This window comes from Atractosteus spatula, chromosome 3 (assembly GCF_055471065.1).
Source record: "Atractosteus spatula isolate fAtrSpa1 chromosome 3, fAtrSpa1.hap1, whole genome shotgun sequence".
Classification (NCBI taxonomy): Eukaryota; Metazoa; Chordata; class Actinopteri; order Semionotiformes; family Lepisosteidae; genus Atractosteus; species Atractosteus spatula.
In genome coordinates, this window is record NC_142708.1 from 19,986,570 (window position 1) to 20,009,157 (window position 22,588).

General features: G+C 36.8%; 1 protein-coding gene across 5 annotated transcripts in view; it reads right to left on the minus strand.

Annotated features, from left to right (window-relative positions):
* Positions 1–22,588, minus strand: part of pam (peptidylglycine alpha-amidating monooxygenase) — a 120,326-nt gene that overhangs the window by 40,613 nt on the left and 57,125 nt on the right. For all 5 annotated transcript variants that reach the window (XM_088909950.1, XM_088909949.1, XM_088909948.1 and 2 more), the window contains exons 5-11: positions 22,299–22,386; positions 13,186–13,277; positions 12,648–12,731; positions 7,447–7,495; positions 3,776–3,843; positions 2,630–2,710; positions 2,284–2,360 (exon numbers count right to left, since the gene is read on the minus strand). In XM_088909950.1, the coding sequence (XP_088766076.1) occupies positions 2,284–2,360; positions 2,630–2,710; positions 3,776–3,843; positions 7,447–7,495; positions 12,648–12,731; positions 13,186–13,277; positions 22,299–22,386 (539 nt within the window). The remainder of the gene's footprint in view (positions 1–2,283; positions 2,361–2,629; positions 2,711–3,775; positions 3,844–7,446; positions 7,496–12,647; positions 12,732–13,185; positions 13,278–22,298; positions 22,387–22,588) is intronic.

Here is a 22,588-nt window from a genome sequence, read left to right on the forward strand (position 1 = left end):
AATTAAAAATCCTAAAAATTCACAATTAAAAACCCCATTAAATTGTACTGTTGCAAGAACTATACCTACTAAGTTTGGAGTTAATTGGCCAAATAGTTTCTGCACAAGAGAAGCATGTGCCAAAACAGGATAAGAGAACACAACTGCAATTCCGCCTTGATAAGGGAACCCTATTTTACATTGCCACTACAGTACCATTTTTGGAGCTCACTGACCAAACCATTCCGGAAGAAGAGCAGTTAGTAATAAGTCTGGCATGTACAAAAGATTTTAAAAGGGGTTTTGACTGTTTAGAACCTACTTGTGTCACAATTTCTATAGCCTCTATTTTCCAGTTGAGCCTTCCTCATATGAAGTTGCTTGGCAGCCGAAATATGAGAAGTAGGAAGAAAAAAATCCTTAAAGTAATTCTGAAGGATTTTTATTATTGGTGACAAAGTAGCCTTGTTTGCAGAGGATTGTTTAAATTCTCTAAAATGTGTGGGAGAAGACATGTTATATGCTAAAATCCTAATTGGTACTATATTTCATAGATTAATTTTAAATTTATTTTCTACTACTGTATTTTTTTGCATGAATGGCTGCTTTCCTCTTACAAATGGATATAATTTTTGTTTCTCCAATTGGATTTTTAATGGATGCTATTTTTCATCAGAGTGAGAGCACTAGTAAAAACGAGAAGATAAAAGTAGCCTGTTGCACTCTCATGTACAGATTTCAAACCCAGATATGCTTTTAAGCAAACCTGCCAGTTTATAGTAAAACTGTCAACCAACTATGAAGAGCGAAAAAACACGGAAATTCCAGTAGCTTACAAAATCATTCATATTTATTGATTTGACTCCTTACTTTCAAAGCTCTCTCTTTGTAGTATTTCAACTGATGCATAATTTACTGGAAAGTGTATTGATTTCACTCCATTTCAGTATCAGGGTTCAGACAGCAATGCATATAGTACTAACGTTTTAATGAATGCCATTTTTTATCAACACAGAAGAACTTTTAGTTAGATCCCTGGTTCTCAAAATAGGGTCTGGTGATAGAGATAAGTCTGGTAGTTCTGGTAGTTCAGGCTGGTAGTTATTTTTTATCATTAATGAATGTCGCAATGTCAATGTAAATGTATTGTTTAATTCATTGTTTTGCTTTATATTCATTGTATGCAAAGCAAGTGTTTCAGAAGACATGCATTGCAAAGTAAATGTTTCAGGTATTCTGTGTAAATTTGGTTAAGAATCTAAGAATGTACCCTGGTAAAATATTAGACACTAAGCAACACTTGCAGTAACACTCAAGAAAACAGTATTTATCATTTCATTATGCTGAACATTATTTTCATGGGCAAAGTAAGTATAATTAATAGATAAATGTTATTTGCCATATTTATTATTGAAGGCATACCTCCATCTGATCTTTTACATTAGTGAAAATACAGAAGCAGGCAAGCGTAGACTAAAACAATTACTCAATATACGCGATTCCAAGATTTGCTCCTTTTCATAGAAGTGGTACTGTACAATGCATTTTCACTATCCAGAATATAATTGTCTAAATCTGACATTGTCATTCGGAGACTGTGAACTCTCACATTTTACTTGTTACTTATACTGTGATAGCTGAAGATATCCCTAAGCAATATATGACTTCTACTTCTACTTCCACTGTTTGGAAGAAAAGCAATCATTGGTATTGCAGATAAGATAAACTACAGTGCCATTCTGATACTGTATTTGCCACATAACCTCAGTAATCTGAAGAAGCCAGTCTCTGTATTACTAATGTGATGTGGTGTCTCATTCGTGTACTATTCATTAATTAAATCTCTTCAAACATTAAGAGGAAATTGTTACAAACATCTCTTTTGACACAAACCTTAAGACATATATAAATAAGATGTAAATAAATTATTTCAAATAATGTGTTATATACATTTCAGACAAAAGTAGTGTTGTTCTTAAGAGCTAAATTATGCATTGTATGTACTGTATTTTTTCATAAACAGTTGAAGAATGACATTTGCCAGAAACATCCTATAACTAATTATTATTTTTAATTATGTAGCAGACCCCCTTATTCACGGTGACTTATGTACATTAAAATACATTTTAGTCATATGTACAACACAACACCATTTATCTTATTTTCCACACTGCATTTAATTTCCTTTTAAGCACAAATACACACACACATAGGTATAAACTACCAAATATGAAAAGCTTTGTGAGATTCTATATAAAGAAAAAAAAGATTAGTATAAAATTGTATGTAGTTGATATGACTTACCTGGGGTAACTGAGGAGACTGTCTCCCAATTAAAGTCCACTTTCCATCTCGCACTCTATAGCCACTAACTACTTTCCCTGAAAAAGCAAATACAGCACAATTTCACAAACTAATGCATAACATGATGATTCAGTGGGTTATGTTCATTATTAAATAAATGAAAATAACATTTTAAGATATAAAACTCATACAGTACATACTCATACTCATACATCATACATAAATTAAAAATGCTTTATTTACTGGAGATGGAACAGAACTGAACAAATCTTGATTTATACATGTTTAATGTCAAAGGCAAAATTAATAACAGATTATTATGCAGTACGTTAGTATAAAATCTTACCCAGGCGATGTGTGTGAGTTCTGAAAGCAAATGGGTACATTGGATATGACCTGTAGGTGCAGGCAATGTCAGCATTCGTAACTGTGAACAAAATAATCATACAGTTGATTAGTAACAATAGCACTGGTACCTAAGAAGTCATATATTACTTGTGTTACCATGTAATATCCTAATATCAGTTGAGCATTTTACATAGTAAAAAGAAATATAAAATAACCATATCAACTGGCATTTAAGAGAAAATTAAAACACACCACGGCTACAGTATGTCAAACTTGTGATATCTGAGATATCAGCATTAGGCAAATGCAAATTTAACAAGTTATACAGAATGCTTCTTATTAGTGAAACTACTCTAAAAACACAAAACACGATTTATTTTACATCTTTTATAAATATTACAAACACATTAGTGCAAGTATATACAAAATTATTAATCTGTAAAATGTTAATGTATGTGATATTCTTGTACATATTGCATTCTTTTCATTTATCATTGAACAATGTCAGACAATAAGCATTTTTTCTAAAAAAAGGTGTATTAACATTTTTTGTGTGAAAATTTTGTAAGAAATAGAATTACAGAGAATAAAAAGTTATTCTTAAATATGTGCATAAGATGTTTTCCATTCAGAACATGTTTGTGAGGAACAAACATTTAAACTTCTACATCACTCCACAATTTATTAGCAAAGGTTTTATAAACACTTTATAAACATATGCAATATAACATATTGATAATAATTTGTTACACATAATTTTGAATTATACTTAAAAACAATAAGAACACTTGGGTTTCTCAATGAAAATATTTTTTTATAGAAATTAACCCAAGGATCCGTCTAAATGTTAACAACATTGACATAGTGCATTTCACTGGCAGCCCTACACAGACGTCAGAAAGAGAAAATGAAAAACAGATTAAGGCCAATGGAAAATATTTTGACATTATCCCACAGATAACAGTTGGAACTATGGGTGGTGAAAAACACCAGGGTTGGTATTTAAAAATAAATACGTCTATTAGCAAAGGATATACTTCTACTCTGCATATTTCTATCAGATGTCACTTCAAAGGAATTCAAATGCTGTGCTGTTACAATGAGAAAAAGGGAATGATAATCAGTTCCACGGCTTCCCACTTACCCTTTTTCCCTGGTGGTATAACAGTATCCACAGACATAAGCAGATATATGCCAGCAATCAAAGGCTGTCTGCAGAGAGGGACAGAGACATTAATTCAAAAACATGGTTTAGGAATACTTTCTTCTGAAAATGCCACCCTCTGTGCCAGGCTATTTTCCACCAAGGTTAGCATTCAAAGAATGAGAGTAGTCCGAAATATACTGATGATTATGCCATTGTGATATAACGTTGTTAACAATCATCCAGCACACTGAAAGTAATACAAATTCCCTGGTATCTTTTGTTTCAAAATGAAAATGAACAATCAAATATATTTCATTGACTCTTGTCCTACATGGACAAAGTTATTATGGCCACCAACTAAAAAAAACCTAAATGTCCGTCTGCAAGCTTATTACCCCATCATAGTTCTCCATTTGGTACATTGCTATAGGAGATACTGTATCTTTAGATATTTTATAAGTGTATACCATGGCAGTGCAATAGCAGGATGTAAGATATAAGATCTTGCCTCAGCTAAATCCATCGTAAACCTGTGGGGAATGACCTGCTTGCCACCAACTGACCAGCTGGAGAAGGATGTCTGGCTTCGCAACTATAAAAGCACAGGATGTGAAGACTTCCACACTAGAGTCCAACCCTTCTAAAATGTGCCACATCTATAGACAAGGGAAACTTTTGAATAAAAACAGAACAAGTGAGACTGAACGGAACTTTAAACTGCTAGCTGGGAAAAGGGAAAACCTCCATCAGGGGAAGACATGAACCAAGTGGAAAACGATCATAATGATTAGAAAACTGCAAACATTTTTGAAGGCTTCCAAGCAAGTCCCTACCCACTTATTTTAACAGTGTGACTAAACTAAGGGTAAACTATAATAATAATATATCAAGTTTGATTAGTATACAGAAGGAGTTATTGAAAGTAGTTGTATATAAACAAAAAGTTGTAGGTGTCAATTGTGATGAGTTTAGTTTCTTCTTGGAGATTACCAAGATGAAGAGCTTTTCATCCTGTCAATACCAGATGCCAGGCTATAGACCATCTTAAATGATGTGGATGAAGACAGCTCGAGCTTGGTCTAGATATAGAAAGTTTCAGATCTTCCAGGACAATCATGGTTCTGCCCTTGCTGGTGTCTCAGCATTCTTTTAAACCTCAGCAGGGAATAAAAGCACTAGAGGACAATCCATACAGCTGCATGATTAATGATGAGGTGATAAACAGATCTTGATTTATTTTTCATGGAAGCTTCACTGGGTTTCCTGGGAGGATGTTAACAACTGCTGTTATACCATTTGGCGTGCAGGCTTTTTTCGGCTTGAATCTGTTGGTGTTTAACTCTCCAATAGTTGGTGGACTGGCAATTATCCAAATCCTCCACAGGTCACTGTGTGATGGCCTGTAAAGTCTCCACTTGTACAATGGACTCCCAGTTAAATAGGATAGCGCTATCTTTGAGAGATCAGGAACTTCAGATCAGAGGGAGTTTTGTCCCAAGATGTCAACTGGCAGTCTTAATAGTCTGAAAGAAGCTATGCATGTCATGCTGGTCAGTGTAGCCATATATCTGATTCACTCTCTCAACTAGTTGTTCCTCATGCTGTTGATGTGTCCCTGCATCTCAGCCACTAGCTGGTGATATATTTTCATCTTTTGTTCAGTTCATGGATGGCTTATCCAGGTCATAGTGGCTTCTCATTGCCACTCTATGACATTACAGATTTGAGCATCACTGATGTTGAACCAGTCCTGGCTTCACCATGATGCGAATCCCAATAGTCTGGATACGGGTGTCCACAATGTGTTTTCCTCCAAGGGTGTCTAGGCAAAAGTATCATCACAACAGTTGGTACTTCCTCTAATGCACTGTGCAACTTGACCTGGAAATACTCTTACTGTCTAGGGTCACCAGCTTGACCCGCTCCAGCTGAAAATCCTTCATGGCATCCATATTAAATAAGGATGCTCTGAAGAATATGGATCACTTCCTGTATTTTGGCTATCACCTCTCCTAACATGGTACTATCAATGAAATCCAGCACCAGGTCAATTGCGCTAGACCTGCAATCCTCAAACTACAATAAAATGATGTTTTACTCTTAAGGGACTACCGCAAGAATATGATCCAATGTGGGAATATAAAGTATTACTGGACCCTATTGAAGTGCAGTTCTGAAGCAGGTCTGGGTTTAATGAAAGTTGCTAAATATAGCTGCTAGTCAAACGGTGAAGTGTTTTCAAAGACAATGGTACAGTAGTTTGAATTTTGTTAACCAAATGGCTGTCAGGAAGTCATTGTGTTTTATGTAGAATCCTCATTTTGCCATGTTAACAGTATTCCCATGAAATGACACTGTATTTTGTTTGTGATGGGTTGTGCATTGAGAGAGAATGAAACACAGTGACAGTCAGCTTCAGTGGTTCAGTGGTAATAATACTAATAAACAGTATCTAGTCACACTGACTACCATCATTTCATTATACACAAAATCTAATTATAGTAGTGATTATACAATTTTTGTGTCAAATTCACATCAGTGCTCCCTTCTCAAATATGCTAACAAACGTGTCTTACCCATTTTTGTCTGCACATACCCAGTTAATTATAACAGTTGTTTCTCGTACATTTTTTATTCATGTTTCTTTTTCACGGAAAAAAAACGGAAAAGACTTGGTCCAAAAAAGTAAGGCAAACAATCAATCTTGCTAATAAATTAAAAGCAGAAAATCAGATGGGACACATGTAATGGGACACACAACTTGAAATACAGTTAATTAAATGTGGGCATAAATTATTCTTTTAATATTTTGACATGTAATATTCCACTGCACTTTTATATTTTTATACATTTACAATACCTGCAGTGCATAAGTCTGCCACACTATTGCTAAATGCTGCAAATTATAGGAAAGGAGATCTATTTTCCTCCTTCCTGCAGGGAACCTAGACAGAAGAGGATTTTAAACTGGAAACAGGAGGCATTTTTATACAAGCTGCCCAGCATTATTATGGTAGAGAGGGGTTCCTAATCATGGTGGGGACCCACAACCTGCCGGTTTTCATTGCAGCTCAGCTCTTTACTTAAATGAATCCTTAACTGAACCAGCGAGTTGTCTGATGTTTTCGAAACTTTTTCTACTTTTTCAAAAGTCTATTTTCTACTGAAAAGTGTGGAAATGTTAAGTTGCACAAGAACTACAGAAGTAGTAAAAGGCAACCTCCTACATAATCAGAAATGGAAAGCAATTAAAGAGTACAAAATAAAAATATTTATAGGTCTATTAAGGGGTTCAATTATTTAATTCAGTGCTCAGGTGAAACAAAAATTAAAAGGTGTTTAGGTCCCCGGGACCAGGATTGGGAACCCATGGTCAAAGGTTGTAACCTGACTTCTTTCAAGAGTCAGCTGGATAAGCAAATATAAAATGTTTGATGGGAAGAATGGCCTCCACTCGTAATCATTCTTATCTTTCCCAGCTAATATTCACATTTTTTTCCTCAGTGTTTTGGTGAGCTTTGTTATTTTGAGATTTCTTTTCACTTTTCACTTTTTTATTCTACTTTGCACGATGCTTAAAGTATACATAACTGTAACATTTTTGTGTTCATTCTATCTCTTTGCCTAAATTTCAGATAAGACCTTATGATGAGTCACTTGATACTTACGGTTTAGACGTCATTCTTAATGTAACTCCAGAGCAGTCTCTGTGGCCATCTGAAAACAGGGATAAGAACAGGTAAACTCGAAGTTTTCACACATAATCATGTTTTAATTACTGTACACTGTGTTGCGGTGCAGCTGGCTGGAGTGCACTGACAGGTGCAGATTGTCTGACAGCTACTGTTTCAGGTCGATGCAGGTGGATGACTGTCTGGGAAAACCGGGCGCAGTGAGGCTGACTGGAAGCCAGGAGAATAAAGGAGGACAGGGCTGCTGACAGGACAGGGACACTTCTAAATCCAGTGCTGACTGTGAGGAGTGTCTGGAAGCCGAACGAAAAGTGTTTTGGACTATTGGCGTCTGACAAAGACAGTTTCCTGAAACAGGCAGGGAATTGCACTACTCCTGATAGCTCAATGTCAGAGCACTGAATTAACGGCGTTTCCTGTTCAAATACAGTGACTGATTGGGGGGACGATTGGATGATTGGGTCTCTGATTGAAAGGGAGGGGGACTTGCATACAGGTGGCATAACCTGGTCCTCATGGGCTCCGTTGAAATGTGAGCACTCATGAGAATGCTGCAGTTACCCGTGGCAACTGTAGGCAGCGAGCTACTCCCAGCCCGGGAGTGACATATTCATTCTTCAAATACTAATTATAAGACCAGGTTTTATTGTTCTGTGCATAGCCATTATAGATTACAATCACATGTGCCTTGTTTCCATCATTTGCTTATTTGTTTCTTGTCATTCAGTTAATAATGGTAAAAGGATAAATCCTAAGTTACATGCAGACAATATCATCCTGTAGACTGTTCCTGTAAAATGTTCCAGCAACATAGAAAACAATTTGCCTGCACATTTTGTAAGGTGAGAGAAAATCATTATAAAGTATGATGAATGTAAGACATTAGTGCACATATCAAGTCCTCTAAAATGGGGAGAGATTTGAAAATGACTGAAATTATTTATAGAGTTTGCTTATGTAATGCTGACATCCTCCCTCTCCCTCTAGTTACAAAAATTATATTAAATGTATTTTAAAGATGTTTATGACTTGCTGCTGTGCAATAATAATGACAGAAAGCTGTTAAATGAAGGAATTTATCTTTTTGTCCATTAATTTGCTGCATCTTATTTCAGAGGCCATATAATGGGTTAGCAAACTGTATGTGATGTTGTGGATGAGTCAGCCAGCAGTCCACTTCAAAATACATAGCAGATGAACGCAAGCACAGGCAGAGCTTTGAAAAGTCTCAGATTAGTCTACAAAAAACACTGAATTGATCGTTTTGCCTGTAGAGGCTACCCCCACTTCCCTGGGGCATTGCTTTGACTTATTGGCAGGGCTATAAAAGGAGAATGTGTTACAAATGTCAGCAATATACTTGCTCTGCCGATAAACAAAAGGGTTTCATTACTCAAGAGTTGTGAATGAATTAAAATCTGCCAGAAAAGTATTTGGCATCTAAAATAGATTTCTTCTACTGTAAATTCATTTCTGCTCCACTGATAGTCCTTTGTCATTACTGTCTCAGAGAAGGAAAAAACAGAATAGAAAGCATTTTGGAATTCTTTAAAAGTCCACATAAGAAATCTCATATTATCATTAGGTCTAAAAACAAGTTAAGACATTTTCAGTCCATCTCCTGAGAAATGTTATGATTTGCTATTAATTAAAATGATAAAAATGAAGGGTTATCCATCTTTCCCATGATGCTATTCAAGATGCAACTTGTCAGGGGTGTTCACCGAGAAGCTCTGCTCTGTCACTTAACATGCTATTAGGCACACATACTTGTCGTGTTTTTCTGATGTGGTGACAGCTCATCCAACCCCCATCAAGCATGTAACACTTTTTGCAACCTTAAAACAGTATTTATTGTTCCAGCAAAATCCATGATTCCAGAAATCCTGGATACTGGAAATACAGTCTTTTAGGTGTCTGTACTAAAACTAATTTTTAAAAATTAGTTCCAACTGTTCTCTCTCCAAATTAAAAAAACAGAACTATACATAAATGATTTAAAATGTATTTTTACACACCTACAGTATACCCTCTGTAGCTGAAATAATCTCTTCATACTTGTATAAAACCTTAATCTTTACATTTTAAATTAGGTGCACATTCTGCCTTGGAACAAAAAAGCTTTAAAAACCCCCTTCTGAAGTTCCACTTGATTTAACAGATTAGTAATATCACATTAAACACAAAAGTGAAATTTAGTATGCCACAAAAATGTGAGGTAACCTTTCAACCTTCTAACATCACAGAACACTGTACATTTTCTACTAAGTGCTCACTATTAAACTTGTGCAGTTGCACATCATAAACAGTCTTCACTTTATTTAGGAATCATGTACGGTACAGGTATGGTACAATACCAGGGTGCGGCTAAAATGCTCAATAGACTGCACCAAGATTTTTGCACAAATCATGGTGTTTAAATCTGTTTAAATATACAAGCATCTACTAGAAAGAAAGCTACAACTTCAGTAGTTTTGTCTGGAAGGGACTTCAGGAGAATCACATTAAGGTTTAATAGTTGTGTTATAAAGAGATATTTGGAAAGATTTATCTGCACACATTTGCATGTGGGAGCAGTACAACACACTGCTGCAGCTGTCCCTCATTAGATGTTCTCTTTAAGTCGTTAGTGATAGCAACAAAAACAAACGGACACAGATGCACAAAGAGAAAGTTCCCAGTAACATCAGTGGTGTCTCTGATGCAAAAGTTGACACTTTAGATTAAGACACAACTGGTTAAACTCATCCCTCAGGAGAGCCAACTGGGCTTCTAACATCAACCATCTATCCTAGCTACCACCCACAGAACATTCTCTGATGATCCAGTTCGCGTCATTATGGAAGGAGGGACTGGCAGGGGAAGGGCAATGATTAGCTCTCCCCAATGGGTTAACTCCAAAAAGGTTAGGAGTTACGGTCTTGGCCTATCATTAGTATGGAACCCCCTTGTCAGCTGGGTTGGGCTTTAAGGTTTTCCCATTAGTAACTGAGAAGAATGGTAAAGTACAGTAAGGAGCAGATCTAACTGCTGCTGTGCCTGCTGCTACTAGTGGTTATTAGTGGTTAAGGTTACTACTGGTTAAAGATTAAGGTTATACAGGTATATCTTATTAAAGATTCTGTTTGAGGTTAAGGGAGAAACAGGGTTGGTTTTCTCTCCCCCTAAAGAGGATATGGTTATCCTGGAGGGGGTTTGGGTTGTCAGGCTGACTGAGACAAAGAGACTGCTCCCCTAACCCCGAATTCACACCAAAAACAACACGTCAGCACAGCGAAAGCATAGCGTAAGCGACCATCCGTCCAATCCACACCAACTTCGACAGTTGCGTTCTGTGTTCAAACATGGGAAAGTCAACCGAACATTTGAGAGAGAGAAAAACAGCCGAAGTTGGACTACCTGTAATTACAACAGTGTAGTTGACTAAAATCCGACACGAGCGGGTGGACAATCAACAGATCTCTGTTTATTGTGGCTAAACAACCAACATACTTTACCCATGTCGGTGTCATCAGCTAGTTATTGTGCTGGTGACAACAAAGTGAAAAGTTGCCCTGTATCAATGGACCACTCTTGGCAAGCATGATCATAATATTGTTGTAGATTGTGCTTATATAGTTCACAGGGTATAGAAAGTGTGAGTTTTGTGTGATTTGACTGGATCTCTATGGGTCTTGCGCGTCAAATAGATTTGGAGCGTAAAAAAACGCGTAAAAAACGCTGGAGGACGGAGGGGACGGACGTGAGACGCACATCTCGCAGAGCCGGTGTGGATTGAAACATTGGTTAAAATGGAAGCGTATCTGTTTCATGAGTTTATAGTCCACTGATCGGGCAAGGTATCCCTGCATTGTGTAAGCCCTCACATTTAGAATGATGGCTGGAAGAACTCCTGATAATCAGTTGCCTGAGGAAAAGAGGCCCCGATCTTAGCCTCATGCTGGGGAAACATGTTTATCAATAATCCTGGAGAAGTTTATACAAAAGTGAAAACTCCAGTTTATGGATATAGAAACTACAGGTTCTAGATACGGACTGATGTTTAAGGTTTATGGTTTTATTTGAGGCCTCTGGTTTATGGTTATAGCTTGTGGTTATGTTTATGGGTTAACAAAACTTCCTTTAATACCCTGTGAAGTTTGTGGTGTCACTGAAGGTTGGGTGTCCAGTCCTGAAGTTAGTGTAGCTCTGAGTTGTAGTAAGTAGATTTTGGGTTAGTCTCCTGGAGCAGTGAAGCAAACAAGACCGTAGAAGAAAAACCCAGCAGCAGGTCAGCTAAAATGCTAAAATTAAAATTTGCTTAGCTCAGAAACCACAAGTAACGGGTTATGAATAGCCGGTGAAAAACTGCCATGGTGCTCATGCCAATGACAAGCAGGGTGTCTGTTACATTTACAAACATTAGTGTAGTACAACTATTAATAAGAAAGATTCAGTGAAATTCCTGTAAATATTAAGTTGATACATACAAAAAATGAAACTGCAATTTATTCACAAGAAGTAAAAGCAGCCTTATCCATTTTGTCTGACACACAATGCTCAAAGTATTTGTCAAAGTTTACTAATAAAACAAATAAGGAAGAGGAGAATTCATGTTTTGTATTGGGATTTTATTTTAAAAAGTTAAGTGTATTTTAAAAGGTAAATTATTGTTATTAATATGGTTTCATATAGTACCAATGTTCGATTTGTGTTAGTTACTGTATATGGCTCAGATACACTTGTTTTACAGTTAAATTATACTTCATTATAATACTGTACATCATTATTATACTTCCTCAGCTACAGAATTCAACACAAAGACTCAATTTCAAGATCAAACATTCAGTGACATCAGAAGAAAAAATCAAGCATGAAAATGAAAATTATATTTTAAATATAATTCAGAATTTTAAAATATGTTTTAAAATTCTGAGCTATTACCTCAGATTAGTGAAACAATGGTTAAATTAGAAAGCAATTCTAAAAAGTCAGACTAAGGTGCACTCCCAATTAATATAAAATTGGTTGCAGTTTCATACTTCTAATTACTTTAACCTGCAAGAAAACCTCTCCCTTCTCACTAAAGCAGAAGCACCAATAATGCTGTTTACAAATGTCTTATATTTTGGAGTTTCAAATAAATATTTTATGAGTCTGAAAACATTCCTTTGTTTTAATATTTGTTTCACACTTACCTCTGAAGGCTCTAACATCTCCATAATGGATCTGCAGCACAAAATAAGTTATACCGCTGTCACCACCAACTTTAAATCCAACATCTACAAAAAATGGAAGAAATTTTTCAGCATACTTCTAAAGGTTTTTGTGAGTATGCACTTCAAAGATGGCGACTGATACATTTTCATTACTTCCACTGCAATAAAAAGTGCTGTGTAGGAATAAGAAAACAAACTAATAAAAAGACCAGAGAACTACATTAAACAATTTATCTACTGCTTATTGTGTGTATTAACGCTGTGATGGAGATGGTTAGATTGTTATGGCTCTGTCAAGATGTAACAAGAGTAAAGACAACATTGTCTCACTATACATCTGAGGTTTTAACCACTATATGGTTCCTATTCCACTTTTATCTCTTCTGTACTGGAGAAACCTGTCTTATCCTCTATTAGCCATAATCCTCAGTGATCCATATGAAATGTTTATAGCATATTCCAGCTTTTGCTGAGAAATGAAAGCATTTATATACTTGGATGAAAAGTGAAGCACTACCTCGAGGTAATTTTGTAGGTGGTGCATTTTTTGCCCAGGCATATATAATATTAGCTGTATCTTCACACGTTCCCTGCACGCCACCACAGTCCCTAAGGGAAAGAACAAAGGGTTAAACTATTTCTTACATGCTTCATAATTACTAACAGAATTAATTATCTCTCTGACAATTGTTATGATCCATCACATTCATGACCAAAGCTTTCAAGCAAAGACTTAGAATCGACTTTGGAATTTTGAGTTTTGGAATTTCTTTCCAAAGGAGAAAAGGCAAAGATTTTTGCAGTTAAAATGTTTTGCTTGCCATTGTTTCAAACACAGAGGCATCTCAATTAAATACAAAACTATTATAATGTTTTCAGAGACCCAAAAGCAAATATCGTATCAACCATGAGGTAAAGAACAAAATCTGATCTGTTTCATTAAGCTTGAATCAATTACCTGTTTGAAAATGTAGTGTGGGACACTATCCAAATCTTAAATCTTAATAAGGGTTTTATAAGAAATTTGAATCTGACTTTCACATAATGCAAAATACATATTCATATATCTAAAAAATATATTTCTTGATACATTTAATTATGTTTTTACTTAATCTATATACAATTAAAAAGGAATAACATTATTTTATGGACACTACACTGTGTGGGAAACATTAATATATAATACATATTAAATGTAAACTTATATATTGCACATCTTATGTACTGTACTTACTCTACATTTCTAATAAAAACTAATGTCACCTGTAATTGATAATAGTATTATTATTTTTCTGTTTTGTTCTTTGGAAAAAAATAAACATGTCTATAGCATCACAGAGGTACACTTTATGTCTCCAATTTCTTGTTGACACCAAATCCCTGAAACTATCTTAAGAAATTACCATTGAGGTTTCATTCTGTTTTTAATACTTGAATCTGCACCACCTCTTGTACACATTTGTCACACTTACATTGCAGTTAGGGCATTAACAGTGACTTAAAATATTCTGTAGGGTTTTTTTTCTAAAGTATAAAATGAATGGAATGAACCATTTTAATCAGCTTCAAGCAGACATCTGATTTCAGCAGGCATCTGTTTAAATTAATGTAACAAAGGGATGTGAATACATTAGCCACTAGCTAATAAATATATAATTTTTATAATCTACAGATGCACTAGGCACTTTGATGTCACGGCAGAACACAGTCACTTATCTGTTGTGTTTTTTCATGCTTATCCTTTAAGTTCCTAATGCTGCTAAGTACATGTATAATTATCAAGTGAACCGCCATCATGGAACAAAAGCATTTATCAGGTTTGAATTAACTACTGCCTACAATTCCTACATGATTCACACTGACATATTGCAGCATTTGATCCACAAATCACATGGGCATCTGGTTACCTTATTGCTGTTGAGAAATGCTAATTTTCAAATTTTATTTCAGATTTCTCTAAACCTCTCAACAGTTGTTGTCTATATGCTTACTAATCATTCACATCTCCCTGGAACGAATCTTAAGACTAAACTACATTAGACCAACTGCTCTTTCTCAAGCACAGCCAAATAAATGCCTGTCTCTGCCAAAAACAGGATGAAAATCTGCCAACAAAGCTACTACTGCAAGATACGACACTCCAATATATGCAGCTTTTTAAGTTTTCATGCTCCCTCTGGAAATGGAAAAACATTCACCTCAAAGACAATTATTGAATAAAGGTCAAGGAAACAATATTATTCGTATCTGGTATCAAGGCTTACTCAAAGTTCTCTTGCACCATCTTTAATTACGGCTTGGCTTCAATTAAGATGTTAAACGGCAGAAGAAAGAGAACTGAAAGAAATATGATTTTACAACTTTTGCAAAACTCTGAATTTGCAGAGTGACATTATATTTCATTTTCAGAAAGGTCATTTGCATCAATCACATAAGAGTGTTTCTATAAAAAGGTTTTATTCTGTTATTATATTCACTCACATGGAAGTAAAGGAAGGGCTGCAAAAGAGAGAAGGCCATGCAGCCCTTGTGAGAGGGCGAGAGGGCAGGTGTTTCTCTCAGTGGGCTATGGCAGCTCAGAGACCATTAAGAGGGAGAATACAGGTACACTGATCTCTGCTATTATGTGAGTTTCCAAAACTCGAATTGGCTCATACTGTATGCGATTGGTAAATAGGGGACAGACGTCTGTATAATGCAAAACGCATTTCATCCCCAACATGTTTACGTTTTGCATGGTGGAGTAACACAACTGAACGTGGCGGTCCGCAGAGGAATATGAACATGATGCTCAGTTGTCTCACGTGCTTTGTTTTGAAAGTGCTAATTGGGAGGTGCTCCCCAATTCTCGTGCTATTTTCACTAAATTCTCTGCATTGCTGTAAATATGAGTGGACAAGGTGACAAGAATGTGTCTAAGAGGCGTTGCTGGTGATAAAATTTCAGGTGGTGAACTTCACTTTTTTTCAAGGCAAAGTCCTAATTTTTACTGTGGTATTTCTTTATTTATTATTGTAGCGCCTTTGTCTTGGCGGAAGCACACCCGGATAATTAGTATGCACCGCGATGCAGGCTGGGAAACACTGTAGGGGTGCTGTCGGGAGATGTTCTTAGGGCCCGCAGTCTGACTGCTAGCTAACCTTAGCAATGTAAATAGTGTTTTTTTTAGGAAATTGTACTTGGTTGGTTGATGTTTACCCGTTTGCTTCCCAAGTATTGTACACAACCCACCCTAAAGTGGTGTATGTTTTCTCTTTGCTGCACTTGTGTGTTCAAATTTGGTTCTGATGAGTTTATAGTGTCTGTTGCCTGGTAACAGGTTGATGGAGTGCCTGTGCTATCTAAATGTCTTGCTGTCTGCCTGAACAGTTCCTTAAATGCTAGACTTTAAATTTAATGTGTTTAAACTATGTAAACATTTTTATTAGGATAACTAATAAACTTGGTAAAGCTTTGGTTAGGCATTTGGTTAGGTTTTGAGTGGTCTGCCCCTAACCGTATTTTTCCCATGAGCCCTATTATTTTTATTGTATGATTTTGCATAACACCTGATTTTACAGGAATGCATCTGTCACATTAAAGCAGAGATGCCTGTATTTGCACAAGGTGGTGAGAGAAAGATCTGCTGTGGTTGTTTTTGATCATGTCTCCCTATTAATACAGTAGGGAATGAACACGGAGCTAATGGTCTCATTGGCTTGTTGTCAGACTAGTTTCAGAGTTATGATTAGACCAGGGGAACAAGTTAGATTCCTGGAGGGGAAAAGTGAATTTGCTCTCACATATGTTAATGTGGGTAAAGCACTGTTTGCTTTTCCTTGTGCTTAAAGGTCAGACAGGAGAAGCACTTGCCAGTTCTCCCATCACTTAAGGTTTACATAAAGGGGGACAGTGGAATTTAAGGCTATGAACCATGTTAGGGTGGTAAGGTTTTTACAAAAAGGTTGGTAAAGACTCAACTGAGGTTTACCAGTTCCCCACTTTTACAACAAATATGGAGCAGGAAGCCAATGACATAGGGTTTATGTGCGTACTGTAGGTCCTCCAGTGTCACACTATCAGGTTAAGGGGGACCTGCCAAGAGGCTCTAATCCAAATCTTAGCTACTAAAATATCATCTTCTTTGGGAAGGAAGAGGCAAAGGTTTATTCCATGCTGAAAAAAAAAGAGACACAATGGTTTGGCTTCAGAGCCTTCTTCAGGTGTGAGGGAGAGAAGGAAACCAGCATGCAAGAACAAAAGATGGGGTATTTGAGAGGAGGCGGCAAGCAGGAGAGAAGGAGTATTGAAGTCAAAACTGGCAAATAAACAGAGAGAATTAGAAGGACACAAGTCTGTCGTTAAGTGAAGGGGGAAGGCGTGATCCTAGTTTCAGGGTAATATTCTGAAACCCCTCTGTTGTTGCTGTGGGCAGTCAAGGGAGCTGTGAAAAAGAAGATTACACAGATTTGGTGGTCAGCAATATGAGATAATGGGCCAGTCAGAAAAGAGGGTACCAGTAGAGGGATCCTGTAAAATGGGGAAGTAGTCATTAATGGTCTTGGGAATAACAAAGAGTGTTAGGGTGGTAAGGAAGCACCAACGGAATGTGATCGTGAGTCTGGGAGTTCCTAATTGGGTTGATGATCACCAAGCTACAGTACCTACTTGAACATCTTGTTTGGTAGTTTAGTAGCCAGGTGAATTTAAAATTGTGTCGAGATGCTTGTTAAAGGAGCACAGCACTTGGGCTTCAATTACCTGGCCAAGAAAACTGTTTCAGACAGTTCTGCTTATGTGCAAGGAATGACCCATTTGATAACCAAACTGATACATCTGTGATGCTCTGATGCCTGCTGCTATAAGCAGCAGGTTGAATTTCTGATCAGTTTACAGTCCTAAAAGGCAAAATGCATGTTTTCTTTACTTTTATTTCCCACTGTATATCAAAAGAGTCTAATCAAAAACAGGGTGCAAAAGACCCTACAGACACTTCTCATAGAAATTTTAATATAAGAGTGTTTCTATTAATGTAAACACATCAATTGGCTTTGAGAGAAATGAAGCTGTGAAGGAATCCATACTGTAATGGCTGTGACATCAGAGAAGCCTTTGAAGCAGGAATAAGTAAACTAGAAGTTTAAAAGGTCAGATGCATAAAGTATAAAGCATCTACAATACATAATACATGGTCAAATGTATTTCAGTACACACTGTATAAAGTCACGGCAAATAACGAGTGCAAGGCAGGGTATACCCTGGACGGGGCGCCAGTCCATCGCAGCACTGTATAAAGTGATTTATGAAATTATCTCCCTTTTATATATGCAAATGGTCCACATTCTGAACTCAAAATAATGAAATCATTCACATAATGTTCATCTAAAGTTCAACAAATCAGAAAAAGTGACAGCTTAACAATATTATGACTAAAGGAAGGCTATGTAATACTGCTACCAAAAGCATACAAATATTAATCAACTCTGATGAATGGCATTATTTGACAGAATTATGCCATGTGACTTTTTAGACAGAAAACAACACTCATACCTTTAATTTCTACTGCACTTCACAACGCTCAAGTCACACTGAGGGAGGAATGATCTGTCTTTCTCCAAGAGAAGAGACATGATGCCTACCTCATTCTATAATCTCTGAAATTCTTGAAATAAGCATGTATTGATTTTCACCCTCAGTATACATTACTGACATCTTTATGAAATTGGAAACTGAATTTGAAAGACAGTCTTAGGCTATGCACCCCCAATGATGGGAAACAACCTTGCAGCATACAGTTTATTTGTATAGTAATCTCGTTGTTGTCTTCATCACAAGGCCTGGATAAGGAACAAAAAAAAAAGAAAGTAATCTCCCTGGGGTCAGCTGAGAGAGTTCCTGCTCTTTAAAGACGTTGTTGAGGTTGCTATGGTAATGTGCAAGTTTATTACTGCTAGCTTGATGGAGGTTTTCTGCAGTGAAGTGAAACAACAGTGAAGCAACACACATCAGCTATCTGCAAAAACAGCACAGGACAAGAAATATAATCCTACATGTATGTGGTAAATTCTTTCTGCCCTTAAATGTAGAGTATCCCATAACACATACTTTTCTTTATTGTGGATTGCATTAATTTTCTGAACATGACAATGGGTTAGAAACATCATATGTTTAGAAACTTGTGAGAAACCGACACAACTATTGGATCTATGAAATTTCTTGCAGCCAATTTTAAAAGAAAACATTACAATAGTAAGGGGTGGCATGGTAGTTAGCATTTCTACTTCACAGCACTGGGGCTCTGGGTTCAATTCCTGGGCTGCTGTCTGCATGGAGTTTGTATGTGCTCCCCATGTTCATGGGGGTTATCTCTGCTCATTCTGGTTTCCTCCCACAAAACAAAGACATGCTGGTACTGGGAAACTGGACCCGGTATGAGCGAGTGCGAGTTTGTGTGTCTGCCCTGTGATGAACTGGCATTCCCTTCATGTTGTAGCCTGCCATGCAACCACTGCTTGTTGGGATAGGCTCTGGCACTTTTATGACCCTGTACTAGATAAAGTGGCTAGAAAACAGATACATTTCTACTTTGGGAATTATGGTCATGGTCAAAGAAATAAATATGTGAACACTTTCACAAACATAAGAGAAAGCATTTATTGAAATTAAACTTAAGTCCAGATGCTTGTTAAAGGAGCACAGCACTTGGGCTTCAATTACCTGGCCAAGAAAACTGTTACAGACAGTTCTGCTTATATGCAAGGAATGACCCATTTGATAACCAAACTGATACATCTGTGATGCTCTTAACAGTGTCATGTGTGCTGAGCCTGAGATAAATAAACAGACTGGTAAAACGCACCTTTAACTAGAGTTATAAACAAATGGCTGTAATATAGACAAACATTTTTTTAGGAATTTTCCCCTTTAAAACAAAATGCATTTAATCTGAGTTTCTGAGTAAAATAAACTTAAAGAATGCAAAATCGAAACAGAGAGCTTTGACTCTGGTAAGACCACATAAGCAATGAATCGGTTTGAGTTAGAGTAAAATTAATCTTTTTCATACTCTCTTTGGGGAAATAAATGGCGGGGGGGGGGGGGGGTGTATCTGTAGATAAACACAATGAGCCAAAAAAAGTTACCCATTTTTTAGCACAACAAGGCAGCAAATCTCAAGGGTGCCAGCAAGCGGATTGTACTCAGGGGATTCCACACTTCAGAGCTGGAACACAGCCCTCGAGTCATGTGACCACACTCTCACAGTCGCTCACGGTCTTCAGCATTCCAGACAGGTAGGATATCACAGGGCGAGTCGTGCTGCCGAACCAGGCAAAGCAGCCCGAGGAAAAATCAGCTGGAGTTCATTTATCTCCCAGTGCCAAGCCTTTAAATGTGAGACCTGTAATTCTGTGTTTTGCACAACAGTGTGTGTCATTTTAAACAATGTCAACTCTAAAGAAAAAAGCTTACTGTATATACTGCATGTATTTTTAACTTATTTTCAACCCATCTAGCCTGTTCAGTAGATCCCAGCTAATTGATTCAATTCAAGAATTGACTAATTCAAAGATTTCATCCAGCGGTTTTCTGAAAGAAGGGCACACACAGACACGAACACACACATGCTCACAAACCAGGGCCAATTTTCCAAGAAGCCAATTAACCTACAGTACTAATATGTCCTTGGACAGTGAGAGGAAGCTAGAACACCTTGTCCTGGTGGCAACCCACGTGAACTTGGGGATAACATGCAAACACCACACAGATAGCAGCCCTGGTTTGGAACTGATTCCAGGGCCCTAGCGCTTGCTAACCACTGTGTGACCATGCCACCCTTGCAGTCTGTTCCATACTCCCACAGTCGTTTGGGTAAAGAACTGCCTCCTGTTCTCAGTTTTAAGTGCATTTCCACATCGTTTCTATTGGTGTCCTCTGGTTCATGTTTCTCTATGTATTCTAAAGAAGTCTGCTGGGTTGTCATTATTTCTAATACAAACTCTAACAACATGGACAATTCAACCTGAATTTATTAACAGAAGGTCCTTTGGCCTTCTATCCCCGCATTACTCACACTAACACCCTTCTACCAACCCCACAGCCACCGTCAGTTCAGAAAAAACTTCTGGATCATTACATAGGCCTTACAGCGATCTCTCCACATTGCCATGGGATCAGTTCCCAAAACCAAGTGGGTTCCAGCCAAAAAAAAACTTCAATCATTTTGAATTGCAAATCATTAATAATGTATTTCTCAATTGTTGTTCATCATATTTGCATTATATTTGCTTAAACCTCCCAGTGAGTTATCTGCACCAGAGGTTTCCAGTACTGGTGCTGGGCTGCATTTCCTTTAGGTTTTCTAAGTCTCTTAGATAAAGAATCCAAAATAATCAGCTGATGTTGTTAACTTGGTCCTATTAAACCAATGATGGGCTAATTATGGCTGTTTAGAGCTAAGCTAGAATGAAAAACTACACACACTGGCCCTCCAGGACCAAGATTGGACAATCCCTGATCTACACAAACTCATAATAGATAAAGAAACCAATGTACTCACACAAAAACCATTTTCACTGCTATTTAATAACAACAGAAGCTTAAGAGCATTACAACACCGACCCAATGAAGGCATAATGCTAGATTAAACTGTTAATCTTGCTCTAGAGGATTTGACAAGACAGAAAGTAATTAAACTAACTTTGCAGCTGGAAAGCAAAAAAAAACATCTTTATAAAAACAGAAGTTTATGTTCAACATAATAGATAATAAATCTAAGTTTATCAGGCTCTTTGTACACTTTATTAATACAGTGTACAAACTTTGGTGCTCTGAACATTAATACATCAAAAGAAAAGGTATGTTTATGTCCTTTATCTCATATGATGTGGCTCCAATATAATTGGGAACATTTATGTCTAATACATTACTTTGTATGCATAATTAATTAAATGTACATTAGCTGATTGGACTAATTGATCCCCATATGTTTTGTTTTTTCTCAACCTATGATAAAAGAGAGCAAACCTTGTAGACTGGCACTACTTTTTTAAAGATAGTTATAAACCATCAACATTATTTCTTTTAATTTCAAATATTTTTTTAAATCACACTTTGCTAATATACAGTATTTAATTAAATATAGTTCAGGTGGGTAGCTGCGTCAGCATGCATGCGTAGGCTGCCAAGGAACAAGCAATAGGTTTAGTCCATGCTGAAAAGAGAAGAAAGAAAACACAACGTTTCGGCCGTGGAGCCTTCTTCAGCATGTTTCTCACACCTGAAGAAGGCTCCACGGCCGAAACGTTGCGTTTTCTTTCTTCTCTTTTCAGCATGGAATAAACCTATAACTTGTTCCTATTTAATTAAAAGATGCATCAATTTACAATGCTCCTCAAACACTCCTCATTCCTCTTCACAAATCATTGCAAAATTAGGATTTGTTTTGTGCTAAAACTTCAAAACCTTATGAAAAGCTAATTAACTTTACACCATTTGTGCTAAAACTTCAAAACCTTATGAAAAGCTAATTAACTTTACACGATTAATTACACGATCATTTTAGAGACAAGTTAAATGGCAATTTCCCATTGTGAAGAAGCAAAAACTCTGAGGCTAAATATAAACACAGTATTGAATTAATAAAACCCCTACCAGTAACCATCAGTGGAATACGGAGATCTGCAGCCATAGAGTAGCATGTGATGGGCAGTTTCCATGGTGGCATGAGGCAGAAAGTCAACTGGAAACCAAACAAAAAGATCATAGTTACAATGAGATGACACATTCCCTTTTCTTTCTGAATTATAGTACAAATATTCAAGAACCATATTCAATCATTCGAGAAAATCATGAAGTGCTAATCTTTTTTCCCTCAGTATCATTTCAGACGTTCAGATCCAAATGTCTCATGTTTAAACACCACCAGGCTGGATGTGCTGATT